Here is a 17859-nt window from a genome sequence, read left to right on the forward strand (position 1 = left end):
AGTTTCAGCTACTCAAATCAAGAACACAAATCTTTTCAATCCAATATATTATTCCCACTGCCACCATCTGTGTGCAGTGTAATCTTTTAAGATATTTATCCTCATCCCATCTGTGTGAGTTAGAGAAATAAAGGCACACAGAAGTTGGGTGACTAAGCATCCAAGCAGTTTTTTAGTTGAAGTGAGAGAGAGGACATTTTCACATTGTACTAACCTTTCAGTACTATGTACTTACTTCTCTTCTTTCTTGTTTAAACAAAACAGGCATATCTTTACTCTGTCCTTCACTAGAGATCTCTTACCTAAGCTAAATACACATATTTGTGGACACAGGGTTTCATTATTCCTCCCAATTAATTTGTTAAATATTGATTCAAGTTCCTTAGTCCTTAAAGGTTGTTACTATATGAATGAGAGCAAACCAGTCGGTATGATTCTTTTCAGAACCTAGGACTCTATGTCATATAACACCTTTCAAGTTCAATCATTTAGAATATATATGTCAAAATGAGATCTCTTTTCTATGAAGATTTTTTCTGTGCCATCCAGTTTTTTTAAAAATACGCTTTTTTCAAATACCCATTATGGAACTGTAACAAGAAAATGAAGGACTTGTAAGTTGCTGTTCTCTGACATACCTCTGCATCCACAAACCCAAACTAGAGCACTCAGCTTTTCATCAACACTACATTATTCATTCCTATTCAGCTTGCTGCTCCTTATCTGCTCAGACCTCTTCTTCAATAACCTTTATATATGCTGAATATCTCTGTAATTTTGTTTCTTTAGGCTCTGCAATTCATTAGTCACATCTAAAACATTCTTACCTCTATGGAGGTTCACCGTAACAGTATTGCACTTGTCAGACAGATGCAAAGCAGCTTCATCTAAAATTATCCTAAAAGATAAAAAAAATAAAAATTAAATAACCGTGCTAGAGAAATGCTGTGCAACTCACCAGACAAAAGAAATTACTACAGAAAAAGATATTTAAAACCACAAATATATCTAGCATGTTTTAAATCCAAACTCTTCACTTTAACCTTTCGCAATTTCCAAATTCATTGGTAATCAACCACTGCAAGATATTCTTGCTGTTGCTAATTATATTTTATTTACATTTCAATTTATGTACTTGATCCCTCCTAGAATAAAAAGTAATGCTTTTGGCATACAGAATTAACACTTATTTAATTTTTTGCTTTTTTTCCTTTTTAATAAAGTAACACACACCTTTGTTTCAAAGGTAATTTGTAAGGTTTTATCAATAGAAACAAGCAACGTGGCAGATGTTTCACATCAGAACAGGTATAACAGAATGAATATTCAACTAAAGTTGCAAGAAAAAAAAAATGTAAAAGTTACAGATATATTCATTAATCACTAAATATTTCCTTGATTAATATATTGTCTCCAAATCACAAATCTTTAAGAAATCTTAAGGTGCTACTAATTAACAAAATAGACACATTTCATTTCAGGACATCTTTCAGCCATATTAAAAATTGCAGAATTACACATGAGCAAAGTATATTTCAAAAGTGCAAACCAGTGTGATCATTTACACAACATGAATGCTTCCTAGGTCAAAAAAGCAAACAGACATTAGAAGTTTTACAGGAGCTTCCATGTTTCACAGTCACTTAAATTATACCTGAGAGTAGAAGAGGATTTATCTACTGCAACACTGCTGGAAATGCTGAAAGTTTCAACAGTGAGTAGAGATCTGACTGGCAAAAACAAGGGCCTAACAACAAATAGGGAAAAAAAAAAAAAAAATTAATACTCTACACCTATTTAGAAGTGCAACCAAAGCCTTATAGGTTACCTAACTAGATCTTCACAGGCCTAGGCAAGTGCTTATTCCACTTTAAATTGCTTACAGTTTAAGGGATTTCTGTTATGTACTTTTTCCAAAAAAGCCTAAATAAATATTCTTAACAATATGCAAACTCAAATATTCCTTAAGAATAAATATATAGCTGCAGTGCCACCAAGTGACATACACTTGCATTTTATTTACCTGTAATCAAGAGCACAACTCCACAGATGTACATGAAAAGTTGTAATTGTAGCTGGAGGATTATATCCCAGAACAGGTTCATCAGAAATATTCAAAAAATATAGAATCTAAAAGTCACAAACATATTATTATAATACTTCAATATCTGTTAAATTAATAAACAGTTATGCATTAGAAAAGAGGAAGTCTGTAACAGGTATGACAATAAAATGTTTGATTAGTAGAAGGAAAAGGGAGTGAACAATCTCAGATATTCAAAGGTGCTTACCCAGGATCTAAATACAGAAAAGCACGGAATGTGAACAGGGCAAAAAATACAACATCCAAACCACAGACTCAAAGGTATGGAAAAAGACCAATATGCAGATGCCTAAGTGGCTCCTTGTACAATGCCCCATAATCCATTTTTAAAGCATTTTCCAAATACAGTCTCATTCACCTTTCTTTGCAGTTATTATGACAGTGTTAGTATTTTCTTTGTTCTCTTTATCTGAAAAGCCAACTTTTCTTGTAATACTGTATATTGTTAAAGTTATATTCAAGTTATCTCTCTTTTTGTTTGGGGGGGTTTAGGAAATATGCTCAAAATGGGAAGTATGTACACATGCAGCGTATATACTGCTTTTTCATGTATTGCTGCATAAAATAAACTCCTATCTTCCTCTTTAGGATCTGTCATAGTTCTCTCAAATCCACTAACACTGTAAGAGTTCTTAAATTATTCTAAGCCTAGGGTATACCAACACTGCTAGCCTACTTCTTTGGCCAATTTTTTTTATTCGTCCGTCCCCGTCCCCCCCTGAAAAAGATTCTCAAGTGCATTACAGGCAAGGTTAACTGAGCAAAAATTCACAGTGCAAATAAGCAACATGGTATAAAGCAGGCTACGTGAACACATAGGAATATCATCCTGAGAAGAAAGTAATGACACATTAGAGTCCAAAGCACCAAGTTCAGCTCCATGCAATTATACAATAAAAATAAGCATACCATACATACTGGAGGATAAGCAGGATAAGCCTGAATGTCAGGGTCTACTATCTGTAATCCCGTATGGTATAAGTTCATGCAACTATACTGCTACTGTGCTAATGGCATGTCCTAGCTCCTGCATGTTTACACACAGCTTCCAGGTCAAAGGTCTCAAGCCCTACCTGTGCATCCACACATACCAGTACAACCCTTGTAATTCAGAATTTTGCATTACAAGTGTTTATGTAAACCGCTGCTTGCTACTTCCCCAAAATCTTCCCTCTCCATAACTGCTATTCAAATGATGTAAACCAGGAAACACAAGGGAGAATCGGGACTGGAGGAATGAAGTGAGCAAAAAGCAAAAATACAGAGATGCTTTCAATGCTGCAAGTTTTGAGCGTGTTTTTTATGTCAAGAATTATCTAAGTACTTGGATAGCATTGGACTACTGAGATTTTCCATCTGAACTTTTAAAAAAACAACCAAACAAACAATAAAAAATACCCCCCCCAAAACCCCAGAATGTCCCTGACATGTTGTGGGCAGAGATTTAGGATGATGAGAGAACTGTAGCAAATGAATACACAACTAAGAATTTAAGAGCAAGACTACAGTCTGTCAATGGTCTCAAAAAGAGAGACAAGAAAGTAAGTAAAGGATAAGGCTTTCAGGAGCAGAGTAAGATAGTAAGACACAGCCTAACACAAAGACTTTTCATCAAGGTTTAGTTTGATACTTAAAGCAATTGTTAAAGCAATGAGACTGAAATTGAAGATATAGTACAGAAAACTGTAGCAACCCGACCTGTTCATGCCAGCTTAAACCCGAAGGCAGTACTCTGTGCTGAAGGGTGGCTCCTCTTAGTCCAACAGCAACTAGAAATTCCTACACGAGAAAGTTGAACAAGTTAGTTTACATGAAATACATGTAACTATTTGACATGTAGATTATGAAACACAGTCATCCTTCTGCTCCCAGAATCTCCAAGTGTCTAGAAATGAAGAAAGGACTGGGCCAAGATTAAACATTCAAAAAATACTGCTTCCTAATACAGAAACCCTGGCTAATACAGTCTAATACTTTTTGCAACAGAATAGTTTAGAAATTACAATTTTGTGGTGGTAATAGGAAGGCAGGCTACCTATTCATTCATTCTGGGATTCACCAGGAATTACCAGCAGTATTAACCCAATGTAGTTCTTCCTTACATTGTTCAAATCTTAGTCAATTGAGCTCCCATGACATTGTGCCGGTCTGCAGATTCCTTCTTCTCCAGATAACTCTACCAACCTGTTCATCACCACTATGCCAGCTAAGAGGTCACCTTTTAGACACGCTAATGAACGCTACTGTCAAAGCCAAACATACCACTCATTTACCAGTGCCACTCCAATTAGATAAGCAAAGGCTTCCTATTACATGACACTGCTAGTAAGCTGAGCAGAAAGCTTTTAACTCTTTTGTATTTGTTCCTGCCTGGTTTGGCACCAGATTAAAACTCAATCAAAGAAAAACAAGAAAAAGGTCAACTGACCAAGACATGCATTCAGTAAGGAAATATAGTGTGATCAGCAAAGTGAAGCATTGGAAGAATTAGTAAATTACGATGATGCTTAAATTTACAATGCACCCAGAAGATTCTAACAGCAAATTATAGTTTGAGGATGAATGGCTCAGAATTACATTGTTTCTTCATCTATAACCCTTGTAACCCCGTATCTAGATGCTTCCATATAAACTGAGATAACTCATTTTATAAAAGCACAAATTTGAAAACAAACCTTTGTATTGCTCTCTATTTTATCTGACTGGATTTTGACTGCAACGGTCAGCATACTTGGACAATCCACTCCTACGCCATCTGAAGTAGTCCTACTAAGACCATCTTCTTCAGAAAAACAAATAGTAGGTTCTAACCAATGGGGACGTATTGTGCTGGGTAGTCGGACCTCAGAGGAAGGGACAACTCCATCTACCATACCTGCAAAGAAATTTTAGCATGAGTTACCTCATGCTTCAAACCTCTTACTGATGAATAGCTAAGGAAAATCCTTTTTATGCTTAACGCCTTTAAAATTATTTTAATTACTGAAGTTATTCATGCACACTAGCAATGAAAAATTGTGAAGGGGAGGTTACAGGTGATCCAATATTTAACACCATGGTTCTAGCTGAAATCTTCAATGTGACTATAGAGTTTGGTTTTTTATTTGCCCAACAAAATGACAAAGTTGAAATAAAGGACAGAAATCTATGGGTTACACGGAGACATAGGAATATGTCTCTCCTTTTCATTTTATGAGGTGGTGCCAGGTTAACCTCTAAACACACAATAATTAAGCCTTGCACTGAAAATCCATTAACTTGACTACCACTGATTCAGAGACATTTGAGGGGAAAACCTTAAAAGGTTTAACTACATGAGGGTTACCAGCCATACAAACTACACAGTCAACTTAAAATTCTCTACCTGCTGACTACAATTAGCTACCCAGGAAAGATACAGCAGCCACTGGTAACCTGTACCTTTTCTAAATTAAATAACCCATTACATGTAGGAGGTGTGTACTCTTATAATAAAGAACAGACTGTACAGCTAATTTTCCAGAGGACCACAATATCTTTAAAGACCAGCAGCTGCCAAGGAAAGTTTGAGCTATACTGTAACTAAGTAAATACTGTTATCATGAAGTTGTATTACTGTAGCATTAGCCATGAACTAAATCTGTTGTGCCAAATGATACACTATCAGAGGGTGGGGGTAAGCAGCATTTATCCTAAAAAACTTCAAGTTAATCTCATTTCAAATTCATTCCCAGAGCCACCTCAATCCCACCCCTACCTTGATGATATAAATTGAGGCTGCTGGAATGGAGACAAACATAGTGTCTGTCCTCAAAGCCTTCATATTTAGTCACACTGAAAAGTGAACCACTGTTGAACTCGATCCAGAATTCTCCGTATTTTCCTTCCAGTGTATTTCCATCATCCTGCTGAATGAGGAATGGAAATAAAATGACTGCTTGCTGAATTTGCTGCAGTTAGACAGTCTAAACTAACATAACACTTGCTACTAATATATATTTTCCTGCTTGCATTTAGTTGTTCTCATGTAAAGCAAAGTAAACAGAATGGCTAAAATAGTGTTGCATTATTGTCTAGTTATAGTATAGTAGTAAGAAGATTACAGAATTACTGTTACAAACACACGTTCCTTCCAAAAACAGTACATATAGCATGAAGGGGATCCCATGGTCAAAACAACAGAACAATTTTTTCCAGGCCCAGTGTCTCACCTTTACATCTGTGAATATTGACACTAATCCATGTGTCACATTTAGCAGAACAGACAGAAAGCTTTGCGAGTTCTTATTCTGAGAGTCAAGCTTTTTCCTTCTGCGTGAACGATAGTTTGGATCAACAGTGGAATAATACTGTAGTGTTTCTTCCTCAGATCCACTCTCATCATCTAATAGAGAAAATGAAAAACAACTAACTCTCTAGCTAGTACACATATTACGCCAATAACTCATTGTTTTTCCATCAGTAATGCAATTCAATTTCACATTTATTTTAATTTAACAGAAACCTATGTTTTCTTTTCTTGGTTCAAGTGGATCTTCTCTTATAAATTCTTTCCACTATGAGCGCGATCACTTCAGCCAATTATGCATTTGAATAAATCATCTAGAACTGTACTGATTAAGTGTATTACCATAATGAACTGCAGATTTAAATTGACTAAAGCTGTCTTTACTGAAAGTGTTGATGAGCTGGCTGGCCACAGATAGTCCAACACCGTAAGAAAGATTTTCAAATGTTTCTACAGGAGATGGAGCTGTGGGTTCCCACAACAATAAATCATTGCTGATCCTAGGAAGAAATAAATTATCATTATACAAAATATATGACTATATTGCCACTTAATATAAGCTCAGTCAAGCAATATTTCCTTTGCAGACTTCATATAACAGATTTCAGATTTCATAAACAATGAAGAGAAAAAAGTTCAAGAGCACAAGAAAGAATAATGTATTAATGCGTAAAAGCAATAAATAAAATGAAAGTAACTTTTTTTCTGTAATTATGGTACAAACATATCAAAGTCTAACATTTGACAGTGACACAAAAGCCTCTATTAGTAGGTGTATATAAGCTCAGTAGGTTGGAGGGGGGGTCGTGACAAAACCCTATTTTGAACATATCGAGCAAAGCTGGAGGAAACATTTGATTTCAAGTGAGTCTGTGTCTGTCAGGGTAAAGACATGTGACATTCCTTACGGAAGTACACCAACAGGATATTCAATGAAAGGTTCAGCTTTGCCACTCTGGAAGTGAAAAAATGATTTGGAAGTAAAGTAATGCCTATCAGAGGCTAAAATAGATCAGCATCTCTCTATGTAGTTAATGTGCAGCATAAAACCTATTTTTTAGTTGATTTAATCTAGTTGTATTTCTTTGTTTTTCAGACAGAAAGCTAACAGAAATAAATGCTGAACACCTATCTGTAAGTTGGCTTCATTTTCTCTACATTTTTTGTAGGGTCATTGTAGCCTTTGTAAGGCTTACAAAATTGGGTTGTTAGGGTTTGCTCCCCTGCCTGCTTTATGGACTCTTAATTTTTAGATGGAGAATCACTGAATTAAAAAAACCCAGTAACATTGAATGCAACAGGTTTTAAAATACAATGACCTATTTATAAAGGAGAATTTAGAAAGATCAGAGCAAAATGAAACATTGCAAACAGATAGCTGAACAAAGTATTTACTGAAAGCAAAAGACTATTTAACTTTACTCTTTGTTCACAAAATCTGCCAAGAGCTTTTTAGCAGGTCGCTGCTATGGCACTGATCAGATATTTGACACAGTGGCATCTCTGATGTTAACTTGGAAGAATATTTATACTGTATTTTATGTTCTTAGAAAACTATACAAAAGAATTCCTGCTATAGCTGCTCATTTAATTGCTTTTATCAACAATGAATACAGAACTAAAAGTACAGGTCATGATAACCAAGCAAAACAATTATCATACTTGCCTATTGTAAAGTTTTTCATAAAAACTTTTGTTTGGTAATGTTAAGTGAATGTTTGGTAACATGAGTTCCAGTACATAATGAGAATTGCTAATTGTTTTATCCTGAAACTCAGTCATTTCAACCACATCTCCTGGCATCACCATCTGAAAGAAAAAACAAAGAAAAAAAACTGAAAAAACCTCTCAAGTGAAAAAACAAAACAAAACTGCAAGTCAGAAGATGCATATAAAGTAGTGAGAATATATTAATTTTGTCTATCATAAGCACAAAGCAGTAACAAAATTTTATAGTACCTCTTCATTTTCAAACATGACCCTACGTGAAGAAAAAGGAGAAGGCTCTGGTCTTCTAATATCACAGACATCCTTCAAAGAATGAGACCCTCCTTCTTCTTCCTCTTGAAAGTTATTATCACCTTCTTCCTCCTCAGCTGCTATCCTTTCCAGAATAGAGTGCACAGCCAGAGGGTTTATTTTCAATACAATCCTGACATTGGAGAAGTTATACAGAATAAGCCATTAGATATGCTTAGAATTTTTATATTGAGGCAAAGTCATATGTCCCCTAGCTCTACTAACTAGCCAGTAAATACACATAGACTAAATAGCTCAAAGACCAGGGATTTTTTTATTAGACAATAACGTATTTTATTAGACAAAGTGATATCATTAAGAAAAACACCAAACTTATAGGCACAAAGTGACATGAAAAAAGAACCACCAGGAAAAAAGCATGCACTACCCTTTCCGCAACTCCATTAGGTGACCATTACGTGACCTAAGAAAAACCTAGCACTCTCCCAAAATAATTCTTGTAGACCATCAACAGCTATTAAAAAATGCTCTGCTACATGATGTAGTGGATTACATATACACACACTGTTATAGAAAAATTTACTCGTACCGTTATAAAAGAAAACCATGCTGAAAAAAAGGTCTATACAAACATGCTGTCAGAAAGCCATTAAATTTTATGGCAAAAAACATATGTGACAAATTCTGTGGCAAATCTAAAATTGCCTCTTTAAACATCTTATTACATGCCACAGCTGTTAGGTCCTTCTGTTCAGTAACTCTGAAGTATTGTATTGCCTTACATGTGATATAAGCTGCAGTAATTCAGTCACAGTATAATTATCCTTACTTGTTGTTACAGCTTTATACCAGCTTATATTAATATTCTGAGGCAAAATTCAACAGATTTTTTTGTTTGTTTGTTTGGTATTCAGTCTTAAATGAAAAAGTAAGAGAAAAGGTAAAGTGACAACAACAACAACAACAAAAAAAAAAAAAAAAAAAAAAAAAACCACACCACAAATGGGAGAACATTTCAAGTCTCTAATCATTTACCTAACTTCCACTCAAATTTACTCAAGTCTATGCAGAAACCACTATACATTAAAGCCATCCTGCATTACTATAAATGTAGAAGTTTGGGTGTTGGGGGTTTTTTTATAAATTCCTAGGATCTTTTCAATAGCTACATGTTCTTTCTTTGCAAATTACTTTAAAGCATTTACCACACAAGCAGTCTGAATTTAGATTAGAAAAATAACAGTGATTCATAAAAATTCAAACAACCCACATTAAAAAATAAAACATTATTTTACCGAGGCCAGTCAAAATTGTCTGATGATGATGTTATATCTCCATCTATGCCACCAGACACTTGAAAAAATTTTATTGGAGTTTCTGCATTATCTTCTTCAAATGAACCTGAGTAGAAAAAGATATTTAAAAAATTAACACAGTAATGACAACTGCTAACTGCAGGTTGCCCACTCCTCAGGCTAGAGTCCAACAGGCTAACTTGTCAATGCTATTACTAAGATACTTAACCAATTTTTTTCATCATTTCCTCCAAAAATTAAATATCAATTTTTAGAAACAAAAATTATTTCACATTATCTTCTAGCTAGCAGCAGTTAGAAAACCAGATGCTTCTAATGCATAGACATCTGCATTTACATTTGTAGCATCACTACATTATGCCACAGCCTTGAAAAATACATGGAATGACAAATCAGCAAAGAAGGTTGCAAACAGAAAACAGTCTCTCAGATTTATTACTTTCAAAGATATTAGAGGCATAAAAGTATTAAAGTTCTCAATGACAGTTATTTAGGACATCATTCACTTCATTTCTAGACCAGACTTGAGATTCCTAACCTGCATAGCTGTAGTATCCCCCTACAAATCTACAAAACTTACCCTAACACCATGATAAGAGATCCCAGAGATACCCTAAATTGAAACAAATTGGTATAACATTGTAACAGAAAATAACAGAAATACTAGCTCAGATCTCCAACACAGGAATGGAAGCACTACACCTACATACATTAAGCCTCCCCTCCTAGTAGTATTATTTTGACTTATGCTGATATTTAGTACAGAACACTAAACCACAGCAGAGATATCTGCTCCAAAATTCAGGTGGAAAGACAGTTCCTGTGTCAATACATATGAGAAGACCTTTGTCTCAGCTACATAATATCTGGGAAAATAAAAAAAAAAAAGAATATCTGAATATAATGTTAACATTCTTACCAGTTAGCTCTTTAAAGGTAAGCTCTAATTTAACTTGTTCTGGAGTTGACCCTCCTATAAACTCAGTTTTAAATTCCATATCTGTAAATTCAAGATGAAGAATCTCCTTCTGAAGTGATTTCTTAAACCATGGTCCTCTTTCCTGATCCGACCGTAGGTCAGGTATTGGGAAGCGAACAGAGAGATTTAAAGCTGGGGCAGTGACCTGTATTGAAACTTTACAGTTTGCAGGAGTATGTGAGTCATCCAGAAAAACTTCAGTAAATGCTTTATGCTAAAAACACAAAGTAAAGAAAAAAAAAATCTAAATTAGAGAAAATAGCACTAAAAATTACTATGGGGAAAGCTTTTGACAATATAATATCTAAAAATAAAAATATTAATTTTTCATGTATCACACAAAACACACATAGTAGGACCAATTATTATTACTCTTAGGATATTATTCTATTATTGGTGCTGTTAAGATTCTACTTACTTATAAGTCAAGTATTTGCAGGGGTTAGCAATATTTCAAAAACATGGCTATCTTTGCATTTTTTTTTCTCTTAAATTACAGAGTGAGAGTATACTTAGCTGCAGCTAGGAAATATGTCTCACAGATTTTAAAACAAACAAACAAAAACTATTGTTGAGAAGCCAGCAACTACTATCATGCATATTTGCCCCTTTCAGTAAGTCATGACTTCCAGCTCCCATCACTGACGTGTCATTCAAAACCTCCCTGAGTGTAGCTTATTGCTGACTGTCACTGAAAAGAATCAAACTTTCAGGACATAACCATATTGATAGAAATTACTGATGTTTTTACAAATATCTTTTAAATGAGGATTCTCTTAAGTAAGTTTTGAAGACTATTTTTTCTGTAATCAACAAATGCAGCAATAAAATTACATGAAGATATTTGTTCCTGTATAAAAAATGTTAATTGCATTAAACCTTCCCCATGTTTTTTTACAAAAATTCTTCAAGTTTAATGTTATTGTGTTAACTATACCAACACTTAAATCCTGCTGACCACCTGAACCAAGACAAACAAGCTCCAACTTCTGTCGGTCTTCGATCACTAGATTGCAATGCATATGTTCCCCACCCTTTCTATTACCTACCCTAAAACCAGACAACGCACAGCAGAGGCAACTGGGCTGACTGTGACACCTAGAGTTTTCAATACAGAAATGGAATTGTCAGCAACAGTTTATATCAGCTGCTGAAGGGCATGATGGGACAGATTAGGGATTAGAAGTCAGTCAAGATTCCTTTTTTGCCCAGTTCTGCTTTCTTCAAGAAGCTGAGAACTTACACAGTTTGTGAAGCAGCTACCATTGTCTTTAGGTCTGTCATCAAGCATGCAATCACTGAATCTAGAATGAGTATCTATGTCAGATGGCTACTGTTCTGCATCAGAAGTAAAAAACCAAACAAACAGGAAAAAAAACCCAAAACCAACCAACCAAAAAAACCCAACACCCTACACCACAAAAAAAACCCCAACAAATAAGCAAACAAAAAAAACCCCACAAAAACCCCCAACAAAACCAAACAAGAAACCCCAACCACCACAAATCATTCAGAATTATTAGCAATCTCAGGCTTAGTGCCATCTTGCCTTCCTCCTGCAAAAAATCAGCAAGTTTATTAATCAATTTCACTTTTAACTTACCAGACTTACGTGCTTGTTGTAAGAAGCATACATGTGAGATGCCATCATCTCCGCTGTAGTTAGTTTCTGTGGTTGAAGTAAGGAATTTAATCTGTCTACAATACTAATATCCAGCTCACAAAACACTGGACTTAACTTTATTTGTAACTCTGCTTTCTGTGGAACAGAACTGAGTCTCCCTTGACTACCCTGAAAAGAAAGAGAAAAAGCACTAAAATCCTTAAAAACAATATAGTGAAACAAATTATAATAACTGAGAGTTAAGGACTCTGTTTTACAAGAAAGATACCTTCTGTTAAAATGAAAGGAATTAGACAAAGGCTACTATACAGAAACTTGGTGTCTTTAATCTCCCACCTTACCTGAGGTCCTCTATTATCTGAATGCTTATAATGAAGCTGAAGGCATGGCACAGCATGAGAATCATTTCCTTCTTCAGAATGAAATGTCAGCAGCTTTAGAATAAAATAGATTTAAACATACTTAATAAATCAGTAGGGAAGAGTTGCCACAGGAAAAGATGTTTATGATACTTTACCTAGAACAGACAGTAGGTAACCCTACATTCAAGTCAGCGAACTGAGCCCCAGCCCAACTGCTTACTCAATCCACTTATTGAGCCACTTTACTGGATGTCCCTGACCATTAAAAGAACTGGAAGAATAGTCATCACCCAAAGAAACCTCCACATTGCTCAACTCCATCAGTTAGTTTTTGGAAAACATATACTCTAATTCCCAAACTGTCTTAAGCATATTTAAAAGAGAAGTAAACTAGCAAAGTCTGGCTACTTAATGCTATTCCTGTCAAGTATGACAGCAGTCTGGTTCACTATTTGAGCTTGCAATTAAAAGTTGCATCTTAAAACCATAACATAATAAAAAAAAGAATTAAAAAACCTTAAAATTACAACCATTTTAAAATCTAGCGTCCTCAGTTATACAATTAACATTTCTTTTCTATGGAAATCCCTGTATTTTTTACATACCTCTGTATAGTGAGGCTGAATGGAATGAGAGTCAGTAGAAAAAAGGCATTCCAGGAACTCCATATTCCCAATGGATAAATCGGTACTAAAACTTCTAGAGGCAGTCCTTTGTCTTTGTTCATAAGACACTTTGATGCCAGTACCTATAAATCTGAATTATGAAAAATATGAATTATGAAAAGTAGCATAAAACAATAAAAATTATGAAAAGTCAAAATTTAAATACTTAAAAAAGGATCACTACAATCCTTTTAAAAATCATTAAAACTGCCATATTTCTTCAAAAATAAGAAAAAATTCTGATTATAACAGATTATAGCTTTAGCAACAAAAACAATGGATCCCACTTATGTTATATGTTCAACAACAGTCAGCGTAGAGAAATTTGTAAAGAACACTGTAGATATGTAACCCAAGCCGCAATTCACATAAAGCTCAGAATCTAACATATAGACAATGAAAAAGTCAAATGCCTCAGGAAGTCTAACTTACGTGCATGAAGTAAGAAAATATATATATACCCTCAAATATTTTACTTCATACACTGTATTGGGACAGTAGAAACTTCTGGAAAAAAAGACTGTTGAGTAACTTTACAACTTTGCTCACACTTACTTTTTATCCCTACTGATATACTATTTTGCCCTAAGTAAAACCTTAAGCACCTTCAAGCAGAAATCCCTATACTGAAATAAAGCTATTTCTAAAGAAATTATTTACTTAATGGTTTTTGACTCTCTAGATTTCTGTGGTACAAACTGTACCCTAGTTTAATTCATGTATTGTTGAAAAGAGCTAAGTTGATTTTAATGTTTATGTACTTTTCTTCTTTTTTTATTAAAAACAAAACAAAACAAGCCCAAACCCAAACCACAGTCTTGGACAACAGATGTGAAACTTACAGGCTATATTGAAATTAACAAAGAAGCCTAATGCAATTAAAATATTAAGTGACACAATTCCTATGGAAATAAACTAACTTTATTCAAATTTACTTAAAAGATATTTTTGTTAATTATATTTATTAATAAGCAAAGTTATACCTAAGGTGATCATGAGAACAAGCTTCTGCAAATACTTCTCGGAAGGACAGAAAATCTTCTGTTGAAAACTTAACTGGCTCAATCTTTTCTATTCGGGTAAAGAAATCCCGAGCCATTGGTGTCAATGGGTTAAGGTTCAGTGAACTTTCAGGTGGGGGTAAAGGGTCAATATGAAGTACAGACACTGAGAAAGTTCCAACTGCCAGTCTAAAAAGAAGCTCAGGTCTGGATTCATCCACAGAAACAGATCTGGATGGAATAGCTGAAATACAAAATTAAATTCACGTTATTTTTCAGCAATAACACATTTATAATATCATCTTACTTTTGCTTTTCATTTCTTTTTAACAAGTTGCTGCATAACAGTTCATTTCCAGAATTACCTAGTGAGCAGAATGCAAAACAACATTTTAACTTACATGTCCTTCTTAAGGAAGTCTGGTGAACCATGTTGGCTGTAAGCGAAGAACCTCTTGGAGGTTGTAGCTCTTGTTTGTTACGATCAAGAAAATCACCCCAAGTTGGTTGAAGCTAAAACAAAAGTATATATGATCTTAAATGTGACAAATAATTGTTAGACATTAGATCAAACATAAATAAAGGTAAAGGAACAAAAAGAAAATACATGCATAAACAATGAACAGCATGCCATTTCATGGCATATTAGTGCCATGTAGATATGCTTTAGTTTGGGCTACACTTTCTAACTCTATGATTGTCTAACAGCCACATATTTTTAAAGCTAAAGTTGCTCTCTCCATGACCATATATTCTCCTCTATCTCTGTAAAAAGCACAACTGTTCTCCATGGCTTTCATTAAGCAAAACATTAGGCACGTAACAGATTTGGGAAAGACAGCGATATCAACAGCATAATTTTTACGGTTTCTGAGGAATAATGTAATACAATGATTTTATACTTTTTATTGTCATTGCCTGTGTAGTCCATATAAACAAAACCCAGATGGCAAACATGCAGTTATTAAAAAGAAAAATAAATCAAAAAGCATCCTACATAAGCTTCAAGGCGTTTGAAAACAAATACATTCCATTTCCTTTCTTGGTAGCCAAACAGATGACAAATTTTCCAATACTTCCATAGCTGAAAAGGAATACTATCAGTTCTAAACATTTTCAATTGTCCTAGAATTTTGCAATAGTTATTGATATTGTAAAGAATATTTATGCAACAGTTTCAGACAAAAGTGTTCATTTCAAAAAGATTTTAAATGTAGCTAATACTATACCACTGTAGTGCTCAGTGGAGATCCTGCTGGTGTAGTTGTGTATGTACTGGTTAAAGACAAGTCTAGATCCATGGTGGGAGGGTCTCCAAGAGGTGGAAGGGAGGAAAGGCTGTGAGACATGTCCATTTCAGCCATTGAGAAGAAAACTTCTTCTTCTAATAAGAACCATAGATAGTAAAGAGTTATTTTCTAATGAAAAAAACCCCAACCTTTACTTTTAACAGAAATGTATTAGTAAGTTCAGAAACCTAACTGCCAGGCAGAATAACCAGCTAAATATATTATTTACAGAAGTTCCAAGTTCTCTTGACACTGAGACTAGTATTATCTATGGACAGAGATTTATTAAAAAAAGGGGGTGGGGGGATGAGCAAAAAACCTAATAAATACCAAAACAGTTAAATGTTCCATTTTCATATTCAAGTTGGCATAATTTCTATAAATTCATCCACTCTCCTTTTGACAAATCAAAGCCCATATTTTCATTATTTATTTATTTTTATATATATATTTATGGTTACTATTTATTTAAAAATAATCAGAAAAAAATATTCAAATAAAAATAAAGTATCAGGGCAATGCAACTATTATTCCAAATTTAATTTCCTCAATCATGCATTTGAAAAGATGTTACACAGCATGTGTAGTTACTGTGTGCACAATAACATATTACTATACAGTTTTAATGAAATAATAAATCAAGTCTAGCCTGATACCTAAACTAGGTGTTAATTTTTTATTCAACAGTAAAATTAATAGCATACAATTATTCTATGTCAAAGCTCTTTCAATACTTAAATTAGTAAGATTAAAAGACGACCAGTCAATTTATATAATCTTAACAACAGGTTATTTGCTGTGCTGCATCATCTTTTATACTTGCCACGACTAGAAGGCGTTCTGGCACTCTCTGTCTCATAGAAGCTTTGTTCAGACGATGCTCCTGCAGATAAAGACTCTTTTCTTAAATAACGTTTCAACTCCATCTGAATCCGATACTCATCTTCCTGTTGCATTGGCCGGTTCTTCCTGTCTTTATTTGACAATTCTATCCTGCTTAGGCTCTCTGAATTCAAAAAAAAGGACAGAAAGCCCACTGTAATTTCCTTACCAGTATCCCAAGGAAAATTCAAAAATTAATCTGAAAACTAACCAACTGTTGTTAGTGTATATATATGCATCTGTATATATATACACATGTTATTTGTAAATCAGATGTGTATATACATGCATTTTGTTGTTTTGAAGATTTTACTTGTCCAAAACAAATTATTCTCTCCCTAGCATTCATTAATTTCAAGTCTGAAGAAAATATTTTAAGGTCATATATGCAAATGTGTTCACATAAAATATCAGCATATATTTACCTTCTCAGTCAGCTTTAGGAACTAAGGACACAATCTCTTAAAGGTTTTACTATTAAGAAATCATTAAAATTTTGGGCTTGAAGATGATACATATCAGAAACTATATGTAATGCTTTTCCAGTTATCCAAAACCAATGAACAAGTCCAGTGCAACAAATATATCAGTATCATCAGAAGAATATTAAGCATCTACCCAGGACATGACAAATCTTCTCAAAAAGATTAACTATCTACCCTAATAGTAAATGTTGTCACATTAGGTAGATGGGGCAGGGTGGGACCAACACCATGACACAAACCAATCCTCATCCTGCTACTACAGTAGTCAAAACGCTGTTGTTAATTACTTAGTAAATATGGACAAACTCAATTGCTGTCTGTCTGTTCTGTTTTCTGTGCCCGTCAAGCATAGGACAGAGAAGGAACCAGACTGCTAAGCTCCTCTAATGGAACAGAAACTACAAGAACCAAAATTGTTCTGGCCTCCTGATTTTCTCCATTTACCATTTTCCCATCTCTTGTCCTATTATATAGTCACTTGTCAAGCCTTATCTGTTACCAAGATTTTCCTTACCAGCACGTACAATTTGCAACTGAAGTCAATAAATTCATCATAGTTCTACTCAGAGCAACTATAAAACATTTTGCTAATATCAGATAGAAACTAATAATAATCTACCACCACAAATATTTCTTTTCCACTGAGGAAACTTGTTTATCTTGCAAAGTTTATTTTTCATCCACCGTAATACATATTTAACATTTACAGAATGTTCACTTGCCTGGTCCAGCAATAGCTGCTACCATGTCCAATAGAAGATGCACCTGCCTTGGTGACAGAAATAGATGTATAGAGTCTATTTGTCCATCTACATCCAACTAAAAAAAAAGAAAGAACACTTTCAAGAACACTTAAGGAATTCTTTACATTTTAAATTTCTTTAAAAGTCTTGAATCAGCTATTT

General features: G+C 34.3%; 1 protein-coding gene across 6 annotated transcripts in view; it reads right to left on the reverse strand.

Moving 5' to 3' along the window:
- ATG2B (autophagy related 2B) overlaps positions 1-17859 on the reverse strand; it is a 48935-nt gene that overhangs the window by 18844 nt on the left and 12232 nt on the right. For 2 of the 6 annotated variants that reach the window (XM_049828758.1, XM_049828755.1), the window contains exons 7-26: positions 17677-17773; positions 16411-16593; positions 15528-15682; positions 14700-14811; positions 14281-14542; positions 13238-13388; positions 12612-12704; positions 12250-12438; positions 10587-10860; positions 9647-9752; positions 8331-8523; positions 8038-8180; positions 6714-6871; positions 6295-6467; positions 5841-5991; positions 4780-4979; positions 3803-3883; positions 2024-2130; positions 1655-1747; positions 828-898 (exon numbers count right to left, since the gene is read on the reverse strand). In XM_049828758.1, coding sequence (XP_049684715.1) covers positions 828-898; positions 1655-1747; positions 2024-2130; positions 3803-3883; positions 4780-4979; positions 5841-5991; positions 6295-6467; positions 6714-6871; positions 8038-8180; positions 8331-8523; positions 9647-9752; positions 10587-10860; positions 12250-12438; positions 12612-12704; positions 13238-13388; positions 14281-14542; positions 14700-14811; positions 15528-15682; positions 16411-16593; positions 17677-17773 — 2992 coding nt within the window. Of the gene's footprint in view, positions 1-827; positions 899-1654; positions 1748-2023; positions 2131-3802; positions 3884-4779; positions 4980-5840; positions 5992-6294; positions 6468-6713; positions 6872-8037; positions 8181-8330; positions 8524-9646; positions 9753-10586; positions 10861-12249; positions 12439-12611; positions 12705-13237; positions 13389-14280; positions 14543-14699; positions 14812-15527; positions 15683-16410; positions 16594-17672; positions 17774-17859 lie in introns of all 6 variants that reach the window. The other 4 variants (XM_049828757.1, XM_049828756.1, XM_049828760.1 and 1 more) reach the window with 3 other exon arrangements.

This window comes from Accipiter gentilis, chromosome 25 (genome assembly GCF_929443795.1).
Source record: "Accipiter gentilis chromosome 25, bAccGen1.1, whole genome shotgun sequence".
Classification (NCBI taxonomy): Eukaryota; Metazoa; Chordata; class Aves; order Accipitriformes; family Accipitridae; genus Astur; species Astur gentilis.